The 26959-nt window shown below is 38.3% G+C and overlaps 1 protein-coding gene across 4 annotated transcripts in view; it reads left to right on the forward strand.

Annotated features, from left to right (window-relative positions):
• The window catches only part of IGF1R (insulin like growth factor 1 receptor), a 394663-nt gene that overhangs the window by 343 nt on the left and 367361 nt on the right, over positions 1–26959 (forward strand). For 2 of the 4 annotated variants that reach the window (XR_011170289.1, XM_069098497.1), the window contains exon 1: positions 1–1331. Coding sequence is in view for 3 of the 4 variants with exons in the window: in XM_069098497.1 (XP_068954598.1) it covers positions 1238–1331 (94 nt within the window). In the remaining variant the exon portion in view is untranslated. The remainder of the gene's footprint in view (positions 1332–26959) is intronic. The other 2 variants (XM_069098498.1, XM_069098499.1) reach the window with 2 other exon arrangements.

Genomic DNA, 26959 nt, shown 5'->3' on the forward strand with positions numbered 1-26959 from the left:
GGGAGCGCGTGCGCGAGCCCCCAGTGTGTGGCAGCAGCAGCAGCGGCAAAGCGAAGCTGAGGCTCTTGTTTACCAGCATTAACTCCACTGAGCAAAAAAAAAAAAAAAAAAAAAAGCAAGCAGAGGAGCGCACCAGGCGAACTAGAGAAAGAGGGAGAGCAAAGCTGCAAGCAAAACTGCCCCCTTTGCAACAGCAATTTAGTAAAATCCTTGCCAGACCCTCTTATCCCGCTCGTTTCTCTCCCCCCCTCCCACCTTTCTCCTTCCACACCCCTTTCCAGAGGAATTACAAACCCTTGCAACACCTCTTCGGCTTTGACCTTCAGCAAACCGGATCCCCCCTACGTTCGGGAGAGAGGAAGGTGGGGGGCGGTGTGTGTGTGTTTGTGTGTGGTGTGTGCAAGAAGGGAATTACAAACGTTTGCTATGGGAAAGCAGTCGCGGCGAGAGGGGATGCAACGCGGAGCCCCAGCCCCGGAGCAGCAGGAGTGCTGAACAGCTTCAGTGTTGCTGCTGGGGCTTTGTGTGTGTCCTGGATTTTTTGGAAGGCGCCTGTAGCAGCAGCAGTGAGAGAGGAGGAGGGAAAGGAGAGGAGGAGGGGGAAGCCTCTTCATTCATTTTTATTCCGCATTTTTACCCATTTTCAGCCTCTTCAGCAACCTGGACTTTGGGGGATATTTAAAACTGCGTCGCATCATTCCGACGTGGATACTTTGCGGCGTTTGGAAGCCTTTCCCTCTATTTTTGGTTGGGCTTGTTTTTCCTTGCAAGGATTGATTTGGATTTTTTTCCCTTTCTTTGCAGTTTTTTTCCCCTACTGCCTTTCTGTGTGTGTTTGAAAATGGAGGTTGAAGATGCAGACCGCCAGCCTCAATGCGCTTCATGTTTGCTACTTCTGTGTCCATTGTATCACTGCAGCCAGCGCTGAGGGGGGTTTGTTACCTTTTCTGTAGCAAACACCACAAATACCAACATATCTAAAGCATCAAAATAGCGTTGTTTGGAGAGTGTGTTTGTCAGCTTCGACAGCCACAGCATCGACAACACAGCGACTCACCACGAGGAAAGAAATCATTTTAAAAAATTACAATTTTCGAAGGATCTGTTTTCTCATCTGGATTGTTTTTTTCTCCCTTGTTTCTGGAGGGGGTGTGGGGGTGGCAGTGTGAGTTTCGGACTCCCCCCATACCCCCCCTTTTTTTTTGGAGAAAGGGGAATTTCGTCCTAAATAAAAGGAATGAAGTCTGGCGCCGGAAGAGGGTCCCCGACCTCACTTTGGGGGCTTCTGTTTCTCTTTTCTACACTTTGCCTTTGGCCAACAAATGGAGAAAGTGAGTATCTCTCTCATCAATGTTTCTACTGTGAAGTATGTCTTTTGCACTGCGGTAACTTTTAGTTTAAGGGGCCGCTGTCCTATTTTTCTGTTCAAGAATTTGCATCTTCAAGCCTATTTAGAATCTAGAGTTCAGGGCTGGTCTCTTTTTCGCTTAATTTGGTGCTCTGTGTGTATGTGTGTGTGTGGGGGGGGGTATATGCAGTTGGGGGAGGGAGGAGCAAGTTGGGTGGGTATGGGGGAGACGGTGGCTTCCCCCCACCCGTGACCAAGGTTAAGCGGTTTCGTCTAAGTGAAACAGCTTTACTTTTTGTTTCTTTCTCCAAAACAAAACAAAACCCAAACACTCACTCGACTCAGTTTGGTAATTAACATTTGTATCAAGTTTGTCTGCTTAGCTTTGCTAAAAGTTCCCATTCTTGGAAGGTTCGAACTTGTACCCAGGGGATTGTAAACAACAGTCAAAGGCCACTTTTCTTTTCCAGAAGTACCTGCTCTCTGGCAAAGACTAAAGCCACCCCGCCCCCCCCCCCCCCCAGTTGTCTGAGGGTGAGGGGGGAGACACGTGAAGGAGGCTGTTGAGCTTCGTATTTTCCAAGCCATTTGATTAAAAAGCAATACCCTCTTCCCCGGAACCACACTGAAGCAGTATGCCAGCCTGTTTGTTGTGGTTGATTACATTTCATTTGGGACCACTTTGCAAGGGGGGAGTTTCCTTTCTTAGGGGAGCATTATGCAGTGACAGTTACCCCAGAACGGAAGGTTTCCCCCCCACCCACACACATCCCTCCCCACTTAATAAAGATAAACCCCCTAGCTGGGTTGGGCAGTGCAAATGGGAAAGGGCCACAGTCTTCCACTATGTATTAAGTGGCGGCAGGCGGGATGCCTGGAGGCTGGGGCGGCCGGGGGGGGGGGGGTTGCTGAATGGCCTCGGGGGTGGTGGAGGAGTTGGGGTGGTTGGGAAGAAAGGTCCTAAAATGTAACGAAACCTTTTGAATAGTATTAGAAATGAGAAGTTAGAATACTTGAACTATCTGCCCTAGAAATAAGGTACTGTAGCTCCAGGACACGTTTCAAAACATCCTTTTTTTCCGAGGGGGAAGGGAAGAGGAGGGAGTTTGGGAGGTGGGTGGGTTTTCCCCGGATGCGTTGTGAAAACGTGGTCTCCCTCTGTTTTTAATCCCACAAATAGGTGCCCCCCCATCCTCGAACAATATATAGATTTCTTTTATTAAAAATATTATATAATCCTCCTCCTGTCTGCCCTCCCCCGACCCCCCCATCCAGCGTTTGCTTTCCCGGAATCTGCCTTTGTTGCCCACTGTTACAAAAAAACGCTGCTCTTGTCTTCGGCGTCTCTAAGATGGAATTGTTTTTCTGCGTGGTTCCATGCTCCCCTTCCTCCGGCCTCCTCCTCCTCCTCCTCCCTCCCTCTCTCCCCCCGCCCCTGTCGATGCCCAAGGAAGTGGCGGGGCCCAGAGTAACGCTGCAGGAAAGACCAATCCACGCCGTGACCTGGGGCTCACGAGCTAGCGCCTTCTGGCGTGGGGTTCCCCGAGCCCCGGCGGTGGAGTCGGAGACTTCCCATTCGGGCCTCCGGTCCTCTCTTCTCTGCCTCCCTTCACCTTTTTTTTTTTTTTAAAGGTGCAGGGGTTAGAAAGGTAGATAGGAAGAATGAGAATCCTCCGTGTGTATATTTGTGGGTGTGTAGATGCACATTACACACGTGCATGCAAAATCTGTGTCTCAACATTGAGAAGTGCACGCAGACACCCATCTTATGTGCTATATAAAAGTAGGACAACGTGTGTGCGTTTCAAGCTCCGAGCGCGCCCTCCCAGTGTTTGTTTTGAACCAGTCTCCCCCCCCCCCATTGATTATTATTGTAGCACTTCCTTTGAACATCATTAATAAGCAATATATCTCTACAAACGCTGTCGCTTGTAATCTGATATACTGTGTTTTGGTCTTGTCTGGGTGGATGGGGGAGAAGGGAATGAGAGTTTCGTTGCACTTCTGGGGAAATTAGGGGCGGGGATCCCTTTAAAAAAAAAACAAAAAGCACCCGGTGGCATTATAGTAAATTTGAGATGGCGGATGTTTTTCGGACACGTTGAAAAGTTTAAACTAAGTGATGGAAATAGGGATAAAAATGGTCCAGCAGATCTTGTGTTATAGATTGTGTAACACTTGAGTGTATACAGCTGGTGCCAATTAATTCCTTGCAACTAGGAACCAAGTTTTGACTCTTAAACCATTTATCTCGATCTTGAATGGGGGGGACTACTGTAGAATCAAGTACAGTGGTAATTAAAGATAAGATATAAGGAGAGTAAGCATTCTTAATTGTAAAAATGAGCATACCTTAATAATAAAATCTTTACAGAATTAAAATATTTACTAGACATATATTGGTGGCCGTATGATTAAATTGGAACCTGCTACAACCTGAATTAAAACAAAACAACTTGTTTTCCAAAGTTTCAGATCACCAGATTAGAGAGAGGTTTTCAGTCCCTCTGTTGGCCCAGAATTTTAGATTTTATTTTGAATATAGAGAACATTCTTGGAGTTGAAAGGATGAGTCTGTCACAGAACACATAAGTATTTTAAACTTTAACATTGCGTGAAATTGAGCTATATAGTTTCTACAGTTTTTGATGGCCAAACAGTCTTGGACTTAAATGTTATTAATTTATTTCCTGAAAAATCAGATACTATTTTTGACTTGTTTAGGTAAAAAAAAAGTCTTTTCTAGGAATGCTTATTTTAAAAATGTTTTCTCCTGGGAGATGATGCATGGACAATGTGGTATTTCATGTATGTTTATATTTTAGTGGTAAGAAAGTATTATAGGGAAATATCAAGTAATTTCCCAAGAACCCCTTAAAAATGATTAGTAAGGTTGACAAATAGCCAAAAGTTGCCTCAAATCCTGATTAAAAAACATAATTTAAATACCTTTTTTTCCCTACTGGGTCTTAAAGAACAGATGTGAACATAACTTTAAATTTTTGGGAAGAGAGGTGTAACCGAATTTAAAGCCAAGTTATTAATCTTCACAGCAATAGTTAAGTTTAAAAGTTATATTAGAGACTAATATTTCAGCCATTGTCTTTGATCTATGGGATAAAGATTTGGCTATTTGTATTGGGTTGCAAGTATTGTGTTAAGATACTTGGAAAGGAAGGAATGTTTAAGGATTAAGTATGTGACCATAGTAATGTAAACATTTCTTAATTTTAGAAGCATAAAGAAGTTTTCAGAATAGATAAAGAAAAGAACAGATAAAGCCTAATGGAAGTAAAGTTTAAGGTATTTTCTTGCCCTCACCTAAGCAGGCCTTATAACTAGTTTAAGTATTTTAGTAATAGGTAAGTGCTGTGTATTGTGATTTGGGATGGGGCTATGGTGGTGGTTATTCTACTAGTTTTAAATCAGGAGACCTAATGTGATATACATATTTTCTCCCATTTGCACTAAGCTTCCTATATCTCATCCCTCAAAATTCTATTGCTGAAGAAACCTAGGGATAAGAAATGAAGATGTTTAAATGGATTGCTGTTTCAGGTATGGTAGAAGTAGCTTGGAGTAAAAAGAAAAAATCTCAGGGGATTTTAGGTTTCCAAGGAGGAAAATGGCAAGCAAACAATATTTTGAGGAGGAGTTGAGCATAGGTCATTATTTGAAGTTTAAAATGTCGTATGTTTGAGTTCTCTAAAGAGCCTTAAGAAATATGTTAAAGTTGAAAAGAATGCCTCTTGAAGCCGGGAGTTACAAAAACCAACAGGGTAAATTTGCTTGACAGTTTTAACCAATCCCTCTCATTACTGTGATTTTAGAGGCTGAGAACTTCCATTTAAAAACAACAAAAAAAACCTTAAAATTGATGATTGAACTTAGGGCATTTGGGGGAAAAGGCACCTGCGGAGTAATAGAGATTGATTCTTGTGTGCATTAGAGTTCAGATAGAGGACAAAGAGAGTGGTCAGTTTAGGATTAGATTTTGCCTTTTTTTTTTTTTAACCCAGCAACTTAATGAAAGTCAAATTTGTTACATAAATGCCTTGTTTTGAAATAATACCATCTTGCTAGGGAAATTTAATTTAGGTCAAAAGATAAAACTGATTTTTATTACTATTTTTTAAAAAAAGTTTTGAGATAGTAACAAGGAATATTTATTTACCTCTTGGAACTGTAACCCCTGTAACTGGTGGTATAGATTATAAGAAAGAATATTAGAGGAAAAATCTTGCCTTTAGTATTGCTTACTTAATTCAGTTCTTACTTGATTGTTTAAAATTGTACTTTTTGTGAAATATACTCAGGAAGCTAAATTGAGGTTAGATTTAATGCAGAGTTCTGTTCTCAAATAGTCAAATGAGTGATCTGGAAGCTTCAGCTATTAAAATCATAATGTGATGCTTTGGCATCAATTGCTGTTGCAAGGGTTTTCTACCAAATTTAAGCTAGTCGATTGTTTTGAAACATACATAGGGGTAATTTATATTGTATATATATTTTCTTTTGATCTTTGACTTACTGCTTGATCAGTGATACAAATGTTTCCTGGTCTTCCTACTGTTGCAAGATCAATGTAGTAAGTGAAAATCAACTGTATCATTTTCACTTGTTGCAGTATAATTTGCAATTGCCAAGACAGGTGCTCCAGGGACAACAATTTTTCTTTTATCTTGCTTCATTGGTTTTGTAAGAATATAATATGTGAGGCAAAGTACTTTATGAGCTCTTGTATGTAATGAAGCTGCTTGAATAAAAATATCAAGTATTTTCCAAAATACTTGGTGGGTTTTAAATTAGAACAGGATACATTTATGTATTTCTCACAAGCCACTTATGAACAATGTGTTTTAAATGTTTTTAGGGTTTTTCTCTTTAGTATCTTCAAATCTAGAAGCAAAGAGAAAGCTCTAATGGATGCATATGCTTATATCCTTTAGACCTTCTTCATATTTTCCCTCATTTTGGAGCCTTACTGCAGGTCATGGAAGATGTGAAAACATTTACTAATATAGGTCGGAGGCACTATTTTGTTACTTGGTTTTGATAATTGTGATGAAAAATGAAAAAAATTGTAGTGGTATGGTTTATCTTTTGCCAGAACCTTACAAGTCACAGGTGCGTGCATGAATATTTGATAGTATCTGGGAACTGTATTTCAGATGTTTTCTGGACTTATATGTTGCTTGGTTTTCTGGAATTACTCAAGAGATCTAGTAAATTGTCTGGTTATGTATGGCACATTTTGAATAACTCAGCATTTAAAATAATTTGTAGGATGAGAATGACATCATGAAAGACAAAGTTACATTAATGAAATCTCCAATGTAAAATCTTAAAATGTATGGGTAGCTTTTCCTTAAGTGCTGATCTTTTCCTTGTTTTGTTTTCAAAACAGTAAAAAAAAAAAACTATAGTTCATAGAAGAGGCATGTGTACTGTTGAGCCAGCTTGCTTTGATACTGTTTTTCTTAGCCAAGTCATAACAGGTGCTTTCTGAGTTCAAGAGATGAACTCATTTCAATTGTACTAAATATATAATACACACTCACACTCAAATACACACTCACACTCCCAGTGTGTAGTTTCTTGAATTCTATATCCAAAACATTCTGAAGGAAAATTCCAAAACAGATTTTGAAGAAAAGAAAGATTTCTCTGAACCCTTTCCAAAACTGGCCATATAACATGCAAATATTATGGGTACTGGAGCACCCATAATAAAATAAAGAATTACAATGTGGAATTACATTGTAATTACAAATGAGGAATTACAATTGTTTGTGGAAATGTAAGTCCCATAAAAACTTTGAAAAGAGGGGAAAACCCACTTTAGTAATTAAACCTTGTATCATTTAGACATTGACTTGTTTTGGACATACTTTTAACAAGTAACATTTGGGTAGATTAAACCTTAGTAAGTGTAAGATCCCTCAGTATCTGTTAGAAATCTGATTTGTTCTAATTTTTCCTATCATTGAAATGACCTCTTTTAAGGAAGGCATACATTTTACATAAAATATTGAGTAATCAGAGGGCATTGAGGGTTCATAGTGGCAAAAGCATATTGTTAGAAAGTTCTGCTTCATCAAGTGGATTTATCTTAATTAAAAGATTAAATTAATTAAAAATAATACCTTTTGACTCAAAAAAACATGTTTGTATTTTCTTGCTTGGGTTGGATCATTAAGGAGTCACATTTTGAGGGTGGTCTTTTTTATTGTCAGAGAAAACCACATGTGCCATGCATACTCATGGGCACTAAATTGAGCAATTTTTTACTTTCTAGTGACGAGTTTGAATTTATCTTTGGGAAAATTTTCTCTTTATTTTCCTTCCCAACTAAACTAATTCTCTATTATGTTTTTAAAAATGTTTTGTGTTGTAAGAATCTTTTGTGGAAATTTTTAGAGAACTGAATCAAGAACTGTAACAGATTAATTTATTAAAAACAAGAAAGGCATAAACTTGTTAGCAAATTATGTATTTTTCTGTGGTTTGACCATCTAGGATCTTCTAATATTTGGTTGGTATTCAATGTTTGCTAAGATTTAGGAGGAAGTACTTTGTTTACATTATGATATATGAATACATACTATTATATATTATTAATATATATTATATACTAATACATACTATTGAGATAACTTGTATAGTTTGTGTATCATAGTTACTGTTATTTGTGGTTGAAAAATGTGAATAGTGAGGGAAGGAAGTTTTAAAATCTTTCCCTTTTGTTTTCCTTTGCAACTTTTTGCTAGTGATAGCCCTTTTGTTGCTTAAGACACTTGTTTCTGTACAAGTCCAATTGAACACAGTGACTTCATCTCCCATGTGATGGCAGTGAAGCACATACTTTTTTATTGAAATATTTCTGTGCCTGGCCAAGGAATATGTTATCATGTGCAAACCTGTTATTGGTGTCATTACATACTGTAAAGATAGTTCTGTTTTCTTGAAATAGTATACTTTGTTATATGCGATCTCAAGTTTTGCCTTTATGAATTCAGAAGTTTTAGAAAAAATCACTACTCCAAAAACTATTTTTTAAGGTGTACAAAGCTGAATTTTTTTTTAAAAAAGCAATTGGAGTTAAGTAACTTGCTCAAGGTTACACAGCCAGTTATTTCTGGGTGTGGTACTAAGTATTTGAGCCCGGGTTCGATCCCAGGTCATCCCGGCTCTGGGGCCGGTGCTCTTACTCATTGTGCTACCTGGCCGCCCCAAAGCTGAAATTTCTTTGGGACTTAAAATTCAGGAATAAATGTCAAGCACTGTATTTTCTTGAACAGTGAGTGGTCAAGAGTGTGGGCCACATTTCTTTCCAATCTGCTACCCCCAAAACAATACAAGTAGATGATAAATTATTGAGAAAGTCATGCATTAAGTGCATTTATTCAATTCAAAGTATGTCTGTCAAAGACCAGGTCTAGTAGTTTTCAAAATGGAAGTTTTCCTATTCCAATGTTGCTGTTCTATTTGCAACATGACTTCAGTACGTCAAGGATTTGTGTTTTCTCTATCAGTGTAGGAACTTCTTTCACTGAAGATCATAGCCCTTGGTCCAACTTGTAGTGAAAAGCTACTCCTTGAATTTTGCCAGTCCAGTCCTCAGGTGAAAAACTTGACTGTAAAGCTTTTCCATTTTTTTAAGACCAAGCAGAGCATTTGCTTTATTGACATAAATTTGGAGGACCAAAGGTCACTGTCATGACACCATAATAATAATATTAATGTTAATGATAGCAATAATAATGGAGATATATGTAGTGCTTTAAGATGTACAAAACAATTTACATATATTGCCTCATTTGATCTTTGCTCAATAGTCTTGAAGCTAGTGAATATGTGTTGGGGGGGTATAGGAAAGCATGGAGATTAAAAAACAGGTCTCTCCTGCCTCCAAGGTCTTTTCACCTTTCCCACTCCACTATATTGAGACCTTAATGTAGGACTTGAGAAGAAGCTGACCATTTAAAATCTATTAGATACTTTTTTTTTTACTTTTTTTGATGATGATTTAAGAACTATGTTAACTTTGTAACTGAAGTCGCATAACTTGACTTTTAAATTATTTAGAACTTATAAACCACTTCTTCATTCAAGTCCTGCTTAGATGCCCAATCGCATCATGGAGGTGACCCTGGGTTCTTGAAGTCTCATATCTGTGGGTTGCCGTGTCTGGAAGGTTCTAACTACCAAGTTGGAAAGGCCTTTGAGTATGGGTCTAGCTACAGACAATAACTTTGCCTTCTGAGTACAAATGCAGAGAGAATAACTGGAAGGTTGGCTACCAGGTGATGAATATTCTCACACTCCTGCTGAGTTAGCAATGCCACATGCATTGGTGTTGGGACCACCTGCACTGATGAAATTGTGGATCCTTAAAATATTGCAGTTTAGGCATGTCAATATATTGTTCAGCTTTCAAAAACACAATTTTGTAATAAAACATTTTACTGGGCTCTTTTAAATGTTTTACTTAATTTAGAATGCTGTCAGTATTTTATCTGTGTATTATTGGGAGATCAAGTAAGCAGGGGAAACTCTTGATTTTAGCCACACTCATTTCAATAAAGACCTTCAAATAATAGAAGTTATAATGCTGAGTAATGGATGAGTTTATGTGGGAAGTTTTGCTGAAGGTTTAACAGTCCAAGGTGGCCATTAGCAAGATATAGGTGAGAAATAGGTAGAAAGCTTGCAGGTGAAATTCAAACAGGAAAAATAGCAGGAGCTTTCAGCTCCCTGGCACCATGTTTCATTTGGTTATACCAGCCTTGTAGATGTTTCTCAAAATCATTAGATTCAAAGTTTATCTGAATTACAAAATTTTCATTGTCTGGGTCTACAGTTATTATGGCCTTCTGTTCTTTCTCCCCGAGACTCTTCCCTTTGGTGCTGGGATAGATAGAAAGCTAATATGGCTGGTACTTTTTCCTGTCAATACAGGTTCTCATGAAACCCAAAAAGAGGAAACTTAAAATAAATGTTATAGATGATTTCCTGAAGGCCCACTGCTCAGTGTGTAGAAGGGACAAAGAGATATATTTGGAGTAACTGGGTTGAAAATCTTCCTCTGCTAGTTGTGACATGAAAAAATTTCTTTTTCTTTCTTGGGCCTCAGTTTCCACATCTGTAAAATGGGGTGTCTTTTAACCACTTTATCCTTACAGACTTTTCTGTTAAACTAATATATTGCAATTTATTCATCCAGTTTATGGGCATCCACTTTCAAGTTTTTTGCTCCTATAAAAAATGCTGTTATAAATATTTTTATATGTTTTGGACTTGAAAAAAAATTTTTTTTTACCTCCTTGGGGATATTGTATGCCTACTAATGGTATCAAATGGTTGATAAGGTTGTTTTTTTCCTTTGTATTTATAGAATGGTTGGACCAATTCATAATTCTCCCAACAGTGTATTTTTCTTTTTTCTTTCTCTTTCCTTTCTCCTTCCTTCCTTCCTTCCTTCCTTCCTTCCTCCTTCCTTCCTTCCTTCCTTCCTTCCTTCCTTCCTTCCTTCCTTCCTTCCTCTTTTCTGTAGTTTTTATGACCACTCCAACATTTTATAATTTCTCTCCCTTTTTTTTTTTCATCCTTAGTAATCTGATGGGTACTAAATTTAAGAACTAAAAAATGATAAACTATAGTTCATCTATGGGAGGATGACTAGACTCTGAGGGGGCTTGAAATCATGCCATATAATAATGGTTTCATGGAACTGGGAATATTAAGTCTGGAGAAGATACAACTTCACAAGAGTTGGGGGAGATACATGATAGCTGTCTTAATATTTGTAGGGTTGTCATAGAGAAAAGGAATTAAACATGCTGTGCTTGGCCCTTGGATGGCAGAATTTGGGCCCATGAATGAAAATGAGGTGAGGGGGGTAGTTTTTATATTAATACAAGGAAAATTCCCTAACAATGTATTTGTTTTTAAATGGAATGAAACCTTAGAATTAGAGCTAAAAGGAAAGTTAGAGGCCATCTAGTCCAACCCTTTCATTTAATACATAAGGAAACTAAGGACCAGAGAAGTTAATTGACTTGCACAAGGCCACACAGGTAGTAAGTGGTAGAGCTGGGATTCAAACCAAGGTCCACTGATTTTAAAGCTGGTACTTACACTCCCACCTCTCCACCCTTGTCTCCTGCCATAGTAATGAGTTGCTCGTCACTGGAGACCTTTAAGGAGATGGATGACCACTTGTTGAAGTAAGTTATAGATGAAGTTTATACTTGGGGTAGGATTTGGATTGTTACCTGTAAGGCCCCTACCAACTCTATTCTATGATTTTTCAAGTTTTATGATTGAAAAAACGATTTTTTTCCCTTAACCAGAATATCACTTTTCCTGAGAAACCCTATTATTGAATTTGTAATGTGTATGTCACCAAGTGCTATCATTTCTTCATTTGAAAGCTTTTGGATTTGCCATATCCCCTCTGTTTTTATTGCCCTTATCAATGCTTTATTACCTCCTGTTTGGGTTATTGCATTAGCTTCCTAGCTGATCTTTCTGACTTCATTGACTCATGCCTCCAGTCTTTCATGCACACTGCTGACAAGCTCATCTTCCCCCAGCATTATTTTCATCATGACCTTTCACTCTCCCAGAATCTGCATGGTTCCTGTTCAGACAAGTCCAGTAACCTCCTCCTCCTCCCCCCCCCCCCAACCTGGACTTATTCTACCTTTTCAACTTAATTTCCACTAATCACCAGTACTTATCTAGGCCTTCCTGTCACTAGCCCCATTTGCCCCATCTACAAACTGGGTAATGACAGTACCTTACCTGCCTAAAAGTAGGAGCCTGGGCCAGGTAATATATTGAAATCAGTTTATATTCTATATGAGTACCTAATGTTTGTCTAAGTCCCTTCTTTTTAAATAAAAGTTGGCATAATTGTCTCCCAGATGCAGCCTTCCTTCTTTTGCTTAGGCTGTTTATTTCCCCTGACTAAAATGCCCTTTTTTCTCTGAGTATCCAAATTCTAAAATCCTAAGTTAAGTCTCAACTCCTTTAGGAAACCTCTTCCCTTCTTGGAACTCTTGTTCTAGACTTGTTATGAAGTCAGTATCACACACTTTAACATTTAGTATGTTATTGCTTTCTAAATTTAAGAATCTCATTTTCCCAACTTGTAGTATCATTGTATAGAAATCAAGAAATTAGTGTTTTAGTCTTGGTTATTCTATTAATTAGACCTTGGACAAGTCACTTAATCTCTCTGAAGATTTGCTCTGAAAACCTCAGTTTTCCCATCTTAAGATGAAAAATTCGGTTAGACTAGAGATGATCTCCTATGTCCTTTTCCAGTTCTGTTCCAGATCCCTGCCACATCCCTGTTTAACTCATAAGGTTGTACCATGTACAAATAAGATAATGTACAGAAAACTTCATAGTGGAAGACTTGGGCCCTTAGATTTTTTTTCTTTTATTTCCCATTGCATTTAAATAGAACTGCAGTTATAAGGAATAAATATTTGATGGTTGTGTTGTGGATATGCCACATGATCTACTGAGGTAGATTTTTTACCTCTTTGTTATGTCCACCACTCATCTGTCTCATTTATATGCCTTGTTCACACTAGAAAATTTGGTTCCTGCCCCCTGGTCTTTGACTTTTGAAATCCTATCAATCCTTCAATGTCTAAGATGGTACTTGTTCCATGATCTCGCCCCCTGCCCCCATTCTTAATTTTCACTGAACTTACATAATGCTTTATACCTCTTTTATGTTCTTTGCATACTCAATCCTGCTTTTTAATTTTTTTCAATGAATAATAATAATAACTAATTGTTAGATAATGCTTTAAGATTTGTAAAGTGTTTTAATACAAATATTTGATCTTCACAACACCCCCTAGGAAGTAGGTGCTAATAATTGTTTCCATTTTACTTAGGGAGAAACTAAGGCAAAGGGAAGCTAAGTGATTTAACCTGGGGCACCCAAGATAGTGATTGCCTGATACTGTATTTGAATTCAGGTCTTCTTGACTATACCTACAGCACTTTATCCATTGTGCCACCTAGCTACCTATATCAACAAATACTTATTTTCTTTTCCTCTTACTCCCCCCTTTCCTTATAAAGCAAAACAAAACCCTCAAATATGCATAGTGAAGCAAAACAAATCCCCACATTGGCCATGCCCAAAAAATGTATGTTTAATTTTAGGTATTGAGTCTATCACCTCTCTGCAGGAGATGGATAACATTTCTTGTTATCAATATTCTGGGATCATTGTTGATCAGTGAGTGAGTGCATTGATTAGAGACTTGAAATCTTTAAAAGTTTTTCCTCTTTGCAGTGTTTTTGTATAAATTGTTCTTCTAGTTCTGCTTGCTTCACTCTGCATCTGTTGATACAAGTCTTCCAAGGCTTCTCTGAAATTCCTGCCATTTCTTATACTAAAACAGTATTCCAGTATGTTCATATCCCATAATTTGTTCAGCTATTCTCTAATTGATAGACCACCTCCTTAGTTCTTTGTCACCACAAAAAAGAATGGCTCTCAATATTTTTGTACAGATGGGTCCGTTTCCTTTTCCTTTGATCTCGATAGGTACGGGCTTAATAGTGGTATTGCTTAACTGAGGTAAGAAATGAACTTTTTGTATGCTATATCTTCTTTCTAGATTTTAAGCTCTATATGCAAGGAACCTGCTTCTCTCTCAACTAGCATAATGTTCTGTTCCCCACCCTGTGCCATGCCCCAGACCTGGGATTTTATGGGTAAAAAGAATTCTCTGGTGTGGAAACTACTTTCTCTGACATATACTAGCAACTCTTCTGTAACTTATCCTTAGAGAACTGTCTGTGGGACTGAGAGGGTTACATAGGTATTATGTGTCACAAGCAGGAATTGAACCAGGGTCCTCCTAACCTCAGTCAACTCTGTCCACTATGCCATGCCACCCTGACTTGACTTTGCTGCTAGTAGGTACTTAATGATGATGGTTGAAAGAATGTTGAATAAGATGTTTTATTTAAATACAATGTGATATTTTTTTGCATTAAATCACAAGTAGTCCTTATGTTTTGCTTCACATTTTGTTTACTTGCTAATCTGAAAGTACCTAAAAATACCTCTATTTTTCTTCTCAGGCCCTAATTCACTTATTCCCAAATTTTCATCTATGACCAGAATTTATATTTAGCATTTCACCTTAACAATATGCCACCTAGTGGTTAAAATAAAAGAGTAAGCTCTTTAAGAGCTCAAGCTCTTAGGGGTCTTCTTTGGGGGAGGGGGTAGATAGAGTAAGGAAAGTCCAACATCCCCTTTCCTCTTTCACTTTGTCATTAGCTTTTCAGGAACAGATTGCCCCCAGATTATTTGTAAAAAGCCAGACACTGGTTGTATGAAGACATGAACAGCCTAACTTGCTCCCTGTATCCCTCCCCTTTAACACTCCCAGAGAGCTGTCCCTTATATTAAAGAGTTTTTAAAAGGAAGGGAAAATTGTTCAATAAAGTTAACAAACACACTGAAATTTTTTTTTTATATTATATGCCGCATTCAGTGTCTGTGGTCCCCTTCCTTTGCAAGGTAGGTGAGGGAGAGGAGGTATCTTTAATTTAATTCACTTTTTGTATGACATCCCAAGTTAAAACTGCCTGTTGTCCCTGACTCAGCATGGAAGGTAGGAGAAAATTTAGTTGGTACGATTCATCTGAGCAAAGACAGGCTGAATCTGATTTAATCTGGCATCATAGTTTGTTTGCTTCCCTTTCTGGTATGGGCTGTATGAGAAATAGAAATGATGCATGGGATCATCTATATGCCAAAAGGATGGCAGAAGCAAAGGGAAGAAAACTCATCATGATCACCCACCCCTCAAAGTTCTTGATCTCTCTTCCTCACTATTTCTCTTCCATATTATTTCTGCATCAGGAGCCTTATTGCTTCCTGGCATCCCTAAATGTCCTGGTCAAACTGAAGATGCAATTAAAGTCTCCTCTTATTCACTGTACTTGCATGGGTAAAAATGTTAGAAGATCTAACTTCCCCTTTACACAGTAAACAGTAGCAGTTGTGACCCTCTATCCCTCCCAGACCCATAGCCTTGAAGCCTGCAAGATACCTCCTAAAAGATTTCATCTAATCTTTTTTTTTCCTCCTTTCCATCTGCGAAAGAGGGAGAGAGGTACTACTTAGAACTTAAAAATGTCTACTACTTTTTGGAGGATTTGGGGATCTGCAAGGTCTAAAGTCTTCTATTGTTCTGGTGAAACTGCATCCCTATCTCTTGCTGTAGAACTGAAGGCAGCTCCAGTTTTCTCTCTCCACTTTCCTTTTCCTCCTGAAGTTTCTTCAGAAGAAGTAGGGCCCTGAATTTGAAAGATTTGGTTTTGTTTTTGTTTTTGCTCATTCCCATAAGTATGTCCTTTTAGAATGCTCTGTCTCAGACTTCTAGGCAGAATGGTTGCCTATTAATTCCTTTTAGCCCTCTTTCTTCATTTTGGTATCTTTGTTGACTTTTCCTCAGATGACTTTGGAATTAAGATTTCCTACTGTTGTGGTAAAATCATGGGGAAGGTCTTGGACCCAGTTCTTTTTCTTTTTTTTAATTAAATTATACTTTGTTTTTAGATCTGAATTCTCTCCCTTCTATCTCCCTTCCCCACTATACCAATCGACAAAAGAAGGAAAATAAACTTCTTTAACAAATATGTATAGTCAAGAAAAACAAGCTTAAACCTACTTCTGAGCCTAAATGGGGAGATTGTGCATTGTCTAAGCAGCCCACTGAGATAGGCCAAATGCTGCTTATTCCATTAAACCAGGTAACTAGGCCTCCCCACCCTCCAACAAAAACTTGAGGTTAGCTGTGTCTAGGACTACTATGCCCTGGGAGAAACTGAGGTCTTTGGGTTAGCCCTAGATTCTCTTCCCAACTCTCTTCTGGGTTCCCACAGGATTGCTTTTCCTATTCTATTCACAGACCAGTGAAGGTGGTCAGATGCACAGACACACTTGTGATTTGGGTTGCTAACTGCCTGTTTGACAGCATCACCCAATATGATGAATTTGAAGTCAGAGGGCCAGAATTTTGAAATCCTGTCTCTTTCATGAAATCTACTCGGACAAGTAATTTCTGAGCCTTAGTTTCCTCACTTGTAAAATGAGAGGGTGTAATGGGAATGTAAATTTTGAAGATCTTTTCTGCCCCTAGGCTAAAGTGCACCTGGAGCCTGGGGTGGGAGGCTTGTTTTTCAGTAGATACTTCTTGATTGGCCAGTGAGTCAATAAGGTTGTTACATTCTCTGAGCCAGGAGAAGGCTATATAAGCCCTGATGTGTAGCTTTGTTTTGGGGCTCACTTTGAGAAGTGTTCTGTGATTTGATGAAACTCTGGGCTAGCCGTTGTCCAGAGCCCCCGGCTTTGAAAAACCCAGATGTTGAAACCCAGATGTTGATTTGGTATGGATGTAATGGTTGGACAGTTTGGAAATCTGTCTACCTGATCTGTTTCTCTGACTTGATAATTCTGTCTGTGTATTCTGAAGTTCAGGGTGCTGACCTTTTTCCCCTGAACAAGGTAAACGATATATGTCTGACTGGTTAAAGTAAGCCTGTTAACCCATTTTGAGTTGCTTTCCTTTATCAAAGCAGATCCAAGAACCTGTGTGAGCAGCCACCCTGGGGACGCTGGGGTGCTTGCTGCTACAGAGGGTTGGACTGGGATGACTTCTATTGTCTCTTCTGGCTCCTAAGTCCATAATCCTGTGAGTGACAACTGGCTTTCAGTTTTACTAGGATTTTGTGGCATAGCCTACTTCTTCCCCAAGTCCTGTTGAACTTTCCATCATCCTGTCTTCTGAGGCTTACAGTCATTAAGTTGGACAAATGTATTTGTCATTAGTAGATTTTTGGAGCCCACTCTAGAATTCTTCCTCATGTCCCCTGACAATTGACTTTCTTTCCTTCTCTATTTGGGTACCATCTAATCTAGTGCTGTCTCTCTGAAATTTGCAGTGAAAGAGGCCACTCCATGCCAATCAATCAAGAATTTATTCCGTGCTTATATACCAGGCACTGTGCTAGGTGCTGGTGATCCAAATATAATAAATGAAATAATCCCTACTTAATAATCAGTAATATGCAGTACTAAGTCTTTTAGCTAAAGTAACACTACCAAAGAAAGGCTAATGCATGCTGCTACTTACTATTCCTTAGAAATGAATGGGGATCTATCCCTAGATCTTGAGGAATAGAAATTGATCTCACTATTTCCCTGTGCCCCAGGCTGTTCCTACTAAACCATGTCAAGTGACAGGAAAATGGAAAGCCAGAACCATGATTTGCTGGTCTCACTCTTTATGTTAACCTGAGTTCACAGGATCATAGTTTAGTTCTGGAAGAGACCTTAGAGATCATCTAGTTCAGTCCCTTTATTTTGCAGAAAAGGAAACTGAGACTCAGAAGAGTTAAGTGATTTGCCCAAGCACACACAAATAATAGAGACAGGATTTGAACTTGGACCCTCCGACTCTAAAGCCAGTTGTTCTTTCCCCTGTCTCATTCTGGTTCTGTGAATGAATGTGCCTGATGCCTGCACTGCTGCTTATACCCTGTTTGGAGAACAGAAGACAGAAGCTGTACTTAGCAAGTACAAAAGGCAGCGCCTGATTGGCTTCATCATCACTTGTCCCTGTAAGTGTTGTGCTAGAATATTAGAACAGTCTAAGCCAAGAACCCTGTTGAGCACTGACACCCACAGGGACCCTCAGCCATATTCCATGGGCTCTGTGTCCACTGGACCACTCTTTCCAGCAGCCTCTTTTTGACTCCACATTTCTATATACCCAGGGAACAGTTACATGTTTTCATCAATTGGCCTCTTTCCCAGCACAGTGGTACTGGACCCTTCTGAGTCTCTGTCACCTCCTCACAAAGTCCTTAGAATGTGATTGCCTCAAACCCTTACCTTTTTATGCATATCAGGTCTAGTGGCAATGAGTTGTAATGTGAAAAAAATGTAAGGCTGCTTCTAAAGTTAGTCTCAGTCAACTTATTGTACTCCCTCATCTGAATTAATTTATCTGGTATGTCCTTGAACTTTGTAAGTTCAGTTAAACTTTTAATATATTTTTACTGGACTTTAGGACATTATGAGCCCCTTTGAGATAAGATTGGAGATGAAGCTACTGATTCCATTTTGGAAAATATAGCAAGGCTCATCTGCCATTTACATATTGTAATAATTGCGAGTATTTTAGAGTTTTTATGTGTGCTCCCTGAGGTTAGATTGACCAGGGTTTTGGAATCCTAAATAAACTTACTCTAAACACATAATGGTGACACTTTATAGCTGGTGGTAGGACACTGATGGCAGCCTAATGGGCATAATTGTGCTTCCTTAGACTTTTTTCATAAGTAATTTTGTTTCTAGGGATATTTGATCTATTTTTATATCAAAATTCTTGTAGGAAGGAACTCTGTTTTAGCTGGCTTCTTTAAAGATAAATATTGTCATATAATGGAATAGTAGTTCACATCTATTAGCATCTTAAGGTTTACAAAGTTCAGTGACCCTCAACAACCCTGTGAGGTTGGTAATTCAAATAATATCCCCATTTTATAGGTGAAGAAAATGATGCTCAGAAGCACATTAATAATAATGGCTAACATTTCCATATTACTCACAGTGTGCCAGGCACCGTGTTAAGTGTTTTCCAATTATGATCTCATTTGATACTAGATTTTTGTTGAGCTGTTTTTCAGTTGTGTCTGACTCTTGGTGACCCCATTTGGGGTTTTCTGAAGAGAGATACGGGATTGGTTTGCCATTTTCTTCTCTCAGAGGAGACTGATGCAAACAGGGTTAAGTAACTTGCCCAGGGTCACACAGCTAGTCCTTGTCTGAGATGAGATTTGAACTCGTGAAGAGGCATCTTCCTGACTCCACGCCCAGTATTATTATTCCCATTTTACAGATTAGAAAACCAAGGCAAACAGAGATGTTGTAGGGACTTGCCGGAAGTCAGGTAACTGTCTGAGGCCAAATTTACACTAGGTCTTCCTGACTCCAAGCCCAGTGTTCTGTCTCCTTTGCCCCTGCCAGAGCCAGGACCTAAATTCATTTCTATAGAAATTTAAATTCTGCACTCATTTAACTATCACATAGTTCTTCTTTTCAGCATATTTGTTGGGTCAGGAGTCTGATAACTTCTGTGGACAGTAGTACTTGTGCTTTTCATCTGAAATCTGGGCATGTATGGAAGAAAAGGGAGCTAAGGACTTACTGAAAGCTTTTGGATGAAGAGCAGTACTTCTCACTCTCCTGGTGGCTCGCCACCAGCACTTTAAGCCAAAGCATGTGGGAGCCTCACAGCTTTATGAATCAATTGTTCAATCAGGAAGTGTTTATTAATGCTTACTATGAACTGGGCACTACTGAGGATCAAAGTACAAAGAATGAAACACTCTTTACTTAGAGTGAGCTTCTGTCCTAAGGGAGGGGACTGTAAGTATCTATGTGCTAAATGCAGCATAAAAATAAAGTTAATAAATATGCATCTACACGTACACACAAAATAGTTAAATGCAGGAGACTATGGGAATGCAGCCACTAGTAGTTTGTAAGATCAGGAAAGGAAAGGCTTCATTGGACTTTGGGATATGGGAGGAGATGGAGTACTGGGCCCTTGGCTCTCTCCATTGACCTATCTGTTGGGGCTTTCTCTATTGTATGGACATAGACTATTTAAGTGCACAAAATGAAACTATACCTGCCTTCAAGGAACTTGTAATTTATTTACTCTAGATCTTTTTTTTTTATTAAAAAAATCTTGTTCCACATTTTTTTCCTCTTAACATTTGGGTGGGTTTTCTTCATTTGGTTATCTATAAACACGACTGCTTTGGTGGTCTGATATTGGTGGAATGAATGTTGGCCTGGGAGCCAGGAGAGCAGGGTTATTAATGTAACCTCTCTCTTCTGTGAGATCCAGAACAAACCATGTAACCTCTTTGGGTCCCAGATTTAAGATGATCTGAAATTCTAAGACTGAGAGAAGAATTTTGAGGAATTTTTTTTTCCCCTTTCACAAAATCTCATCCATTTCCTGCTCTTCACTCATCACGACAGCCATCCTAATTTGGGTTCTCATCATAAAGAATGCTTGATTTTAGTTTTTGCCTGGCACATAAGCAATCAATAAATGCTTTTTGAATTAATTGAATTCAAGGATTTTCTGGTTGAAATTGAGTAGACCACATCTGTTACTTTGGTTTCCTATATTTTTGCATTGTTTTCTAAAAAACATCGGCAAAATTTCGTCTCGTTTACCAACAGGATCATGCTAGAAGTAGAAGTTTAGATATATTGAAGTCCAGGAGCAAGGACTGAAAGGTCATAGGATTATAGATCCAGGATTTAAGGAAGAAAGGGGTCCCTTTCAGAAACTGAAAGTAAAGTGACAAAGTAAGTGTAGTACTCTGGCTCCAAACTGAGTATGATTTTCCCTTTACTCCTATGTCTTGTTTTATTGCCAGCATATCCTTAGGTTGTATCATACATGTTGTGAACATGTTGCACCCCACCCCCTTTAGAATATATGTTATCAATGAAGTTTTTAATAATCCTTCCTATGTACTAGGCTTTGTGGTAGGTCTTTGGGATACAAAGATAAAAAATGAAACACGTTTTTACTATCAAGGATATTTTATTCTTTTGGGGAGGGATGTGTATATAGTTCATGAAGGACTTTAAAAGCGAAACAGAAGAATTAAAATTTTATCCTGAAGGCAATAGGGAGATCCAGGAGTGTCCTGAGTAGGACAATACCATGGTCAAATCTGCTCTTAGGGAAAATCACTTTGGCAGCTATCAGGGATGAATTGAAAAGAGGAAAGACCCATTAGGAGATTATTACAGTAGTTCTTTTGAGAGGTGATGAGAGGTGGAACTAGGCTGGGGACTGTGTAAATAGGGAGAAATAACAAGATTTGGCATTTGACATGGGATGAGGGAGATTGAGGAGATACCAACCTGTGAGACTAGGAGAAAGGTAGTGACTTCAGCAGAAATAGGGAAATTTCATAGAGGAGTGAATTTTTTGGGAAAACATAAGAGTTCTTTTTTGGACCTGGTGAGTTTGAGATAGCTCTAGAATATGAAATTTGGAATGTTGAATAGGCAGTTAGTGATGCAAGATGAGAGGAGCTCAGGAGAGAGGCTGAAACTGTATATATAGATCTGAGTCATTTGCATTGAGATGATAATCTCCTAATAAATGTTTATTTAAAATGAACTGATATTAACAGAGCAGTAAGGGGATTTCTAAGAATGTCATTATTGTCTGTTATATATCTACATATATTATTACATTAGCCCTGTAAGATCAAACTTAGAATACTTACCTCATTGAACCTTGCTTCTGACATGTCAAGAATGAGGAAAAAGGGGTAATGAGGATTGGGATAGTTTAGATATTCTTTGTAATAACAGGGCCCCTGAATCTTTTGAATAATTTGGCTCTGGAATCCTTTGCTACTTATACTAGGTTCAGTGTGGCTGTTTTAAATGGGAATTTGTGCAAATTATGGCCCAAGCCTCCGTCAGTATACATTGATGCTGAGGAAGTCAACAATCCAATAGCAAAAACTTTTAATCAAGACGAAAGTAATGTAAATAAAAAGTGGGCATCAAATAATAGAATAATTCTCTGTCACCATAGGCAGATGCAACCCCCATATGAGTTCTAAGGGACTTATCTAGTCCCTAAAAAATATCAGAAAAGGGAAACACTCAGCTCAGAATTCACAGCTTTGGTTTATAAGCTCTCTACCTCTTAGAGTTTTTCAAACATCCCTCAGGGCAAAGCCTCTTGGCCTTGGTTTTGGAGTTATTTGGCTACTGCCAGGAATCCTGGGGGATATCATGGAAATATATAACTATATATTCCCTGTTCTATCATCCCCATTCTTGCCTTGTTTTTTTAAATCTCCTAGTCTTAAAGACTCTGCCAATCAGAATTCTCTCTCCTGAAGCCAATGTACAGCCTTCTAGGAATTTTCTCTCTATCAGCAATGCTCTCTAAGTCCTGAGCATCATGGGAAACAAAGGTCTGGACTTTGCATTGATGCCTATTACATCTGTGACTACTCTCCATCTTATTGGGTTGTTGTTGAAGTCATATTAAATACTCATTATGGGTTAGTTGTAAAAGGGTAATCTACTCTGGAATGGAAAGTGTTTTGCCTATGATGGCAATTCTTAAAAGTGTGGTCCACAGATCTCTTGGGGTCTTCAAGATCCTTTCAGGGTCTGTGAAGTCAAAACTATTTTCATAATAATGATAAGACATTATTTACCTATTAAAACAGTCCTCCTTTTCCAACTATATGTCTCTGTGAGACCGGATTTTCTTCATATATTTCAACTGAAAAAACACATTGCCACATATTGAATGCAGAAGCAGATTTGAGAATGCAGCTGTCTTCTATTAAGCCAGACATAAAAAGATTTGCAAAAAGATGTAAAACAATTTATTTTTTTCATTGATTTTTTTTGCTTTAGAAAAATATAGTTATTTTCACAAAAATGTTGTTTTATGTTAACATGTAAAAGATTTATTATTGTAAATGAATCCATGAACGAGAATTATCAGCTTTCATTTCTAATATTAATAAGATATTAATGGATATAATCTACACAATAACAGCTTTTTGGGATCCTCAATATTTTTTAAGACTGTAAAGAAGTCTTAAGACCAATAACTTTGAGAAGCTTTGGACTAGGATAGTCTGAAGAGGATTTAGAAACTCATTTAGCTTCTAACAAAGAATCGTTCCAAACTAGGATCCTCCTGAGGGAACTTGTATGGTGCAGTATTTTGTGCAGAAATTTTAAATATCAATATTTGAACCTGCAGGGTTGCAGTACTTTCACCTTTACCCTGTTTATACTTTTGATTTAAACACTGGATCCTTTTTGTGATGCTTGTTTGGTACATTTTATGGATGAAGAGATGGAGACCCTGATTCTAGGTTTTAGTGGCTTTTGGGGGCAGAGCGGGGAGAAAGAGATGGAGGGGGGAGAGAGAGAGAGAGAGAGAGAGAGAGAGAGAGAATGAGAATGAGAATGAGAATGAATATATTTTAGAAGTGACATTGCTCTTAAAACCAAGGCTGGTTGTTAACCTTACACAGATAATTTTTTTCTTAACACAGATAATTTCCATGTAAACACATGCATATACAACTTGTTTCAAAAAGGAAGCCAGTTTTGTGTGTGAATGCTTTTATTACTGAATATAACTTTTATTGAGTTATCTATTTTTTAGTTGACCAGGGCATATTGATGTACTTAATGAGAAACAATTGAAGATTTTGAATCAGGGTTGTATCATTCTCCTTACTCTGCTCTATGTAGTTATTTTGTTTTATTTGCTTCTTATTAATTATTTTTGGTCTTCAAGTTTAGGATTGGGTAGGATTTTTCTTTTTTATGTGCTTGCTTCTTTTTCAATAATAATTATGTGTGTGTGTGTGTTTATGTATACTTGCTCCCTTTGACTTGGGGGGTTTGCATATACAAAAAATGAAAATAAACTATCTGTTCTTACTCCTAATGGATTTTCAAGTCATTAACTCCATTTCTTTTTTTTTTTTTGTGCTTTCCTCAAATGTCTGTCCGCCAAACCCCTAGAAGCTTGAAATGGGAAATTGTCTACAAGAATGTGTTGGCATTTTTTTTGCACCATTTTAGTTGCATATTTCCATATGTTTGTGTAAGAAGATATATGATCTCTAAGGCAATCAGGGCTTTCTCAGACAGTGGAGGGCTTCATCAGAGAAACAAACCACTTGACTTCTGCTTATAAATAACTGGGAGGAATAATTGAAATAGTAGAGTTGAGGAAGGCCCAAGAGTACTTTTCAAAAAAGTGTTTGAGCACCTACTATGTGCATAGGTAAGGTGTTGATTTGAAAGAGCTTGAAGACAAATTCTGTTTTCAGGGAACTGCTGAGGTCTAGTTGGGGAGGAATGTTGACAGTAGGTGTAATTAAGTGTTAAGTTGCATCCTGCAGAACAAAATTGCTGTAGGACTTTGGGAAAATAGAATAATTTGTATAGAGTGGAGTTGCCCCATGGGAGAGATGAGACTTGATCTGGGCCTTGAAGGATAGGTATCATTTGGATAGGAATGTGGGAGTGAATTCCAACAGCATGAGTGAAATTATAAAGGTTGGGTTGAACATTTGTATGGGGAATAAAGAACTGAGTGGATGAAGGGTGTGAAGAAAAGTTCTTGGGAGCCCCAAGCCTTTTTCCCAAAAGTTTTTTTCCCCCTTCCTCTTCTCTCTTGTCAACCTTAAACCATGACCCTCCAAGAAAGCTGAATTTTTCCCCTTGTCTCCCTGGACTAGGTGTTGATAAACTCCTTTTAATTCATGTGTAGGGTAGGGGTTTTACTAAGGACTTAAGGGAAAAGTAAATTAAAGCAAAATAATGTAAAATGAGATGGTTGGACTAGTTAATCCAACATCTCTGAGATTTGGTGTGTTTTGATAGAAGGAAAGGACTGATTTTTAGTCAGAGTTGAGATCCAAATCATGGCTCTGCTACTTTGCTGTTTACCTTTTCGGGGCCTCAGTTTTTCTCATTTTCAAAATGAGAAAGTTGTACTAGTTGATATGGTGACAGAAACTTCCATCTATAGATGTCTAGTTGAGTAAGCATGATGATAACTGACCAGCCTGTCCAAAATCCCTTCTATTTAACTTCTATCTGGGTTTCTTCTTCCCTCGATTGGGGGTTGGTTTGGGAAATAGGACAGAATGAATGCTTAGGGTAATGATAGACACTCTTACATTTAGTACATTTCTTTACACAACAGACATTCTGGCTTCACTTCTCCCTTTTTGGGAAAAGAAATGGGAGAGAAGGAGGAGAAAGGAAATCCATTTTTTTTTTCAATGGAGGCATATTGAAGAATTGTGGGAAATGAAACCACTCACTTGACTTCTCACTGTCTCTCAAGACTAGGAGTTACAGATGAATGACTGGTCTAAATCTGCGGCAAGAGTTTTTATACTGGAAATTCCCACACTGGTGAAATCATAGTTCTGGACCAAAAGTATGATACCCAATTATAAAGGATTGTGAAAGCCTTTTGGAAGAGTCTGGCCTTGATCCACTAAGGAGCTATTGAAGTTTTTTGAATAGGGATGTGCCATGATGCAAGTATAATTTTAAAAACATTAATCAATGCAGGTGTATAACCTATATCAGGTTGCTTGTGGTCTCAGGGAGGAAAGTGGGAAGGGAATGACAGAATTTGGAACTCAGAACTTAAAAAATGTTTTAACATGTAATTGGAGAAAAAATACTATTTTAAAAAAGACTACTCTAGTAGAAGTCTATAGACTGGAATAGAGATATGTGAGATTGGCATCATTATGGCCAAAATGAAGACTGTACCACTGAGCCAGGGGTGGAATGCATGATGAGGACTGTGTTAACTCCTAGGGGACTTGACATTTTGTTTTCATATATCTGGTGATTAGAACAGTGTCTTGCATGTAGTAGTTGCTTAGCAAATGTTTTGCTTCTTTTCTCTAATTGGATTCGGGTGAGTGTAGTGCGAATAATGAGGGAGGGATGGATACAAGAAACATTTTAATTTTTTACTTTTATTTAATTTTTAGGAAAAAAAAGCTGTCATTTCAAGTCAAGTCAACAAATATTTATTAAACATTTATTTTATGCCAGGCAGTATGATAAGCAAAGGGAATACTAGCAGAGAGATAATATCTGCCCCCAAGAGCTTAAATTTTAAATGGAGAAGATATTGAATTAAAGGCAGCTGAAAAGGCCGAGGAGGGGGATAAAAGTAGCCTGAGGGGGGAAAAGGAAGGAATCAAGCATTCATTAAGCACATCCTGTGTTTCTGACACTATACTAAGCACTTTAGAAATATCTCATTTGCTCTTCACAACCACTCTAGGAGGAAGGTGCTAAGATTAACATTTTATAGTTGATGAAACTGAGTTAGAGAGAGGTTAAGTGACATGACCAGGGTCATGCAGCTAGTAAGTGTCTGAGGTAAAATTTGAACTCATGTCTTCCTTTTTCCAGCTCCAGTGTTCTAGCCAGTGTACCACTTAGTTGCCTTCTGGTGTTGGTTGAGGAAGTTTGGAGAGTCAAAAGTCTGTGCTGGAGAGCGATGGAGGCATGGGGTGGCTTGGGTGTCCTTAAAATGATGTTTATGGGAACTACCAGGCAGTTATAGGGAGAGACTTCAGGTCAAAAGATACTTGCAATTTGTAAAGTTCAGGGGGGGAATGAATTTCCAGGGTGAAGCTTCTTTGGTGTGGTAGTGAAGGGCTAGTAAGGGAGTGTAACTCATATAGGAATTTTTCTCGGTATTCTCTTTTCTACCCTTTGTAACAGACGGGAAAAAAAGTTTAAATAAAACTACCTGATAAAGTGACTGTGTTTATAGCATATGCGCCATCTGGCATTTGAAACTCATCATTTTTTCTCTGGAATAAATTGGTTTTCATATGAGACTGATTACCTTTCATTGTAGTTTTCATTTACATTCTTGTAATCTGTGTATGTTGTTAGCTTTGCTC

This window comes from Petaurus breviceps, unplaced genomic scaffold (assembly GCF_028583685.1).
Source record: "Petaurus breviceps papuanus isolate PSGF00001 unplaced genomic scaffold, PetGlider_PUasm1.0 37, whole genome shotgun sequence".
Classification (NCBI taxonomy): Eukaryota; Metazoa; Chordata; class Mammalia; order Diprotodontia; family Petauridae; genus Petaurus; species Petaurus breviceps.